The 3,903-nt window shown below is 40.1% G+C and overlaps 1 protein-coding gene across 1 annotated transcript; it reads right to left on the bottom strand.

The window, feature by feature from the left end:
- Positions 1 to 214: 214 nt before the first annotated feature.
- On the bottom strand, positions 215 to 3,779 carry LOC139374446 (RAB32b, member RAS oncogene family). The gene is given in 5 exon segments (XM_071115484.1): positions 215 to 322; positions 2,685 to 2,747; positions 2,749 to 2,956; positions 3,552 to 3,652; positions 3,654 to 3,779. Coding segments are annotated over 5 exon segments (606 nt in total).
- Positions 3,780 to 3,903: the final 124 nt, after the last annotated feature.

Below are 3,903 nucleotides of genomic sequence, written 5' to 3'. Positions count from 1 at the left end.
AATGTGCTGAAATCATATGTGAGGGTGTGAAATTAGAATGATATAAACTGACATGCCTGACACCTAATCCAGTGGGCAATGCTGGTTGAAATGATATATTTATGAGTTTACCCAGCTGTCCCTCCCTGTTAAAGTCCCTCTATCCCTCTGCCCCCTGAGTCCATCATATCTCCATGGTGGTACTAGCAGCATTTAAATGTTGCCTTGGACTGGCTCATGTTGATCCTGTCATTTCCGTTGTCTCTGCTCTGGACAGCCCTCTGTCAATCCGCAGCATGTTCTCCATTAGGAAGGCTCCTGCCTCGTCAACATTGAGATTGTCCTGAAAGTCAGACATAGGGGAACATGGTACAAGGAACACTTTTTTTAAATTTAAGAATGGTGAAATGCAACCTATTTTGGTCAGAGTCAGTATCAGGTTTGTTGCAGTTTTTCATTCAATTACAACAAAGTCATTCCACCTAAAAAAAACACAAGAAAAAGGATTTCGACACCCACCTTCTAATTTGATTTCTGAGAAATTAAGATAATTGATTGCACCTAAACTGGCCATTTTAAATATAGGATTCATATAATCTTCAATAAATATAGTACCTAACATCAAATTTGGACCATCATTCTTACTAACAATGAGTAAGACCTCACGAATCCAATAAAATGATCAAAAGCCACCCACGGACCTCCCACACCCCACGCCAATCCCACCCCAACAACCAGTATACAGTATCAGTTCTCTATGTTTGATAAGTAGTATGGAGCTGCTGCTTGGAGTATTGCTTCTTCATCCTTTGCAATGTATTGCCAGTGAATCTGGTGATGTTTTTTCTCCCCTGTTCTGAGAAATTTGCCATTGAAGTCACTTGCATTATAGTGTGAAAGTACAACGTTTGGCCGACTAGATGCCACTGTTCCTGCTACTGCCACCAAACACTTTTATCCATGTTGCTGGTCTCTTGTGTTTATTAAATGGACCATAACATTTTCTTTGCAACTTTGGGTAGAAAGCCATTAGCGTTTGCACATGATGAAAATAGATTGTATGGTCAACCTCACAAGGAAACAGACCCTCTGTGTGTGGTTAATTCCCTTCAAAAAAGGGGCAAATTAGTTACTGTTAGACCATTTCTGGAGAACAAGTAAAAAATTAGGCTACAGCAGTTCTATTGGTTTCAATGTTATGGTCTCTAATGGTCTTCAATGGTAAAAGTCTCAAACACTGTATAGTGTTTTGCTATGGTAATGGTATTGGGTTGGGTTTAATGGTAAATAATCACACTACAATATAATTTTATTGAAAAACATACAGTATGACTGCCATGGAGTGGCAGGTAGCCTAGCGGTTAAGAGTGTTGGGCCAGTAACCGAAATGGCGCTGGTTCAAGACCGAGAGCCAGCAAGGTGGAAAAATCTGCTGTTCTGCCCTTGAGCATGGCAGTTAAACAACAAATGCTCTCTGAGTGCCGATGACACACCTCTTTGATTCAGAGGGATTGGGTTAAATGCGGAAGACATATCATATTGTGCAACTGACTAGGTATCCCTTTCCCAATGGTTCATCATTTTATTATTGTCACAACATTTTAGTCACTAGCCCATTTCTCCATAAAAGTTTGGGCTGGTAGGAAAAGTCTTCATATGAGAATTGCAAGATACGCATAGCCCTCAGAGAGCTGCCATTTGTTGGACTATTCAAGGAGAGTTGGTTTGAAGCATTAGGTTGCTAATAGAAGGACAAACTGAATTGCTTTCATGGAGGACTGGCTTGACCACACAATTGACCACACAATTTATTTTTATCATGAGCAAACGCTATTGGGTTTTCTATCCAAAGTTGCAAAGAAAATGTTGTGATTCATTAAATAAAACAGCAAAATTGATAAAAGGGTGTGGTGGCAGCAGCAACAACAGTGGCATCTAGTGGGCAAAAACTGGTACTTTCACATTAATTTATAGTAAATAATGCAAGCAACTTCAACGGCCAATTTCTTTAAACAGAGGGAAAAAGCCGTCACCAGATTCACAGGGAATACATAACAAATGGTGAAGAAGCAATACTCCAAGCCGCAGCTCCATAGTACTTGTCAAACATAGAGAACTGATACTGTATACTAGTTGTTGGGGTGGGATGTTTGATCTGATTGGTGTGGGGGGTTCCGTGGGTGGCTTTTTACCATTTTAGTTGATTCCTCAAGTCTTACTCAATGATAGAAAGAAGTATAGTCCAAATCGGATGTTAGGTTAGTTACTATATTTGTTAAATATTATGTGAATCCTATAAATTAAAAGGGCCAATTTTTGGTTCAAATTCAATTTCAACAAAATAATGTTTCAGGAATGCAAATCTTATCTGTTTTTGTAACTACAGAAACTATTTCACAACCATCTGAGATGGTGGGTGTCATTGCTTGCTGAAATGACCCAACATCCATTAGTCCCCAAACTCTATGAGGGTGAACAGAGCTTTCACTAACAGATGAGATGTTGTTGCGTTGACAGCCAATGCACTACGTAATGTTTGCCTTGTACAATGCACAGCTTCTTTAAACCACAGTAAAGCACTGTAACTAATTTGACTCATATTTACACACCTTAAATCTTTATGAGTACATTGTTACTGTGTTAAAGTCCAAAAATGTACATCACATGACTTCATTCTTTGACTGATTTCTTTCGGACTTCCTCACCTTTGCTGACGTCTCAAACCAACCCAGGAAGCCTTTCTCTTTACAGTAGTTGACCATGAGGGACAGACAGCTCCTTGTTTCCCTCTGTCTGGTCACACTTGTTGGCTAACAGGACAGCAGGGACAGGGCTTCCACTGACCAGTCTCACTTTGCTATCTAGGTCATGCTTCCACTGTGAGGCAGCCTCTAATGTCTCCATCTTGGTCGTGTCAAAGACCACAAACGCCCCCATGGCCTCCTTGTAGTATACTCTGGACATGTTCCTTAATCCTCTCCTGACCTTCAGGAAATAGAGAAAAACATAGTATGTCCCTATGGGTCTTGGCCAAAAGTAGTGCACTATAAAGGGAATAGGGCGCCTGTTGGCACACAATCATACAGTTGTCATCTGCTTTGCATTCTTAATCCTCCTTAACTTTGATTGGAAAGCTGTTCACTTACATAAATGTTAATCTGGGGCTATGGAAAATGTACAACTTGGAAAGCAAAATGTTGTCTACAATCCATGGAGATAACCTAGTAAGGAAAGAGCTGTAACCCCAAATCAAATAACAAAAGCAGAGAAACACTGTGACTGTCATCATATTGTCAACCCCACTCCATATTGTCAAGCCCACAACCCTATAGATCACCCACAACCCCATAGATCATCAAGATCTCATTTCAGTCCACTTTTTTTAATGCCCAATTCTACACTTCTCTATATAGGAATATCGAAATGGTTATTGTTAATAGAGTAAACTTTTCTTTAGTTTTGAGTTAGTTGGATAATCTTATTTATATTTCTAGGCTGTACATTTTTGAGTGAGAAAAACATGATTATGCTAGCTGAAAACCTTATTTCACGTGTGTGTGTGTGTGCTCAACATATTTGGCTTACCTGCAATGTCCCAAAGCTGAAGTCTCACCACTGTTTTATTGTCCCATTCGATCGTTTTCAACGCAAAGTCAACTCCAATCGATGCCTTTGTACTCCTCCTTGAACCGCATGTTAACGTACCGCGTTATGAAGCTAGTTTTTCCAACACCCCTCTCTCCAATCACCAAAACTTTAAACAAACACTCGGTGCATACCGATACTGAACCCCCCGCCATGTTCAAATATCAACAGCAACATCAGTTTTGTTGTAGGCTAGCGATATAGACCAGAGAGTGGTAGCCTACACTTTCATTTTGCCGCAGGTGACCAAGGTATAGACTGAATGAATGACTCAGTACA

This window comes from Oncorhynchus clarkii, chromosome 19 (assembly GCF_045791955.1).
Source record: "Oncorhynchus clarkii lewisi isolate Uvic-CL-2024 chromosome 19, UVic_Ocla_1.0, whole genome shotgun sequence".
Lineage (NCBI taxonomy): Eukaryota > Metazoa > Chordata > Actinopteri > Salmoniformes > Salmonidae > Oncorhynchus > Oncorhynchus clarkii.
This window is presented reverse-complemented; position numbering and strand designations above follow the sequence as displayed.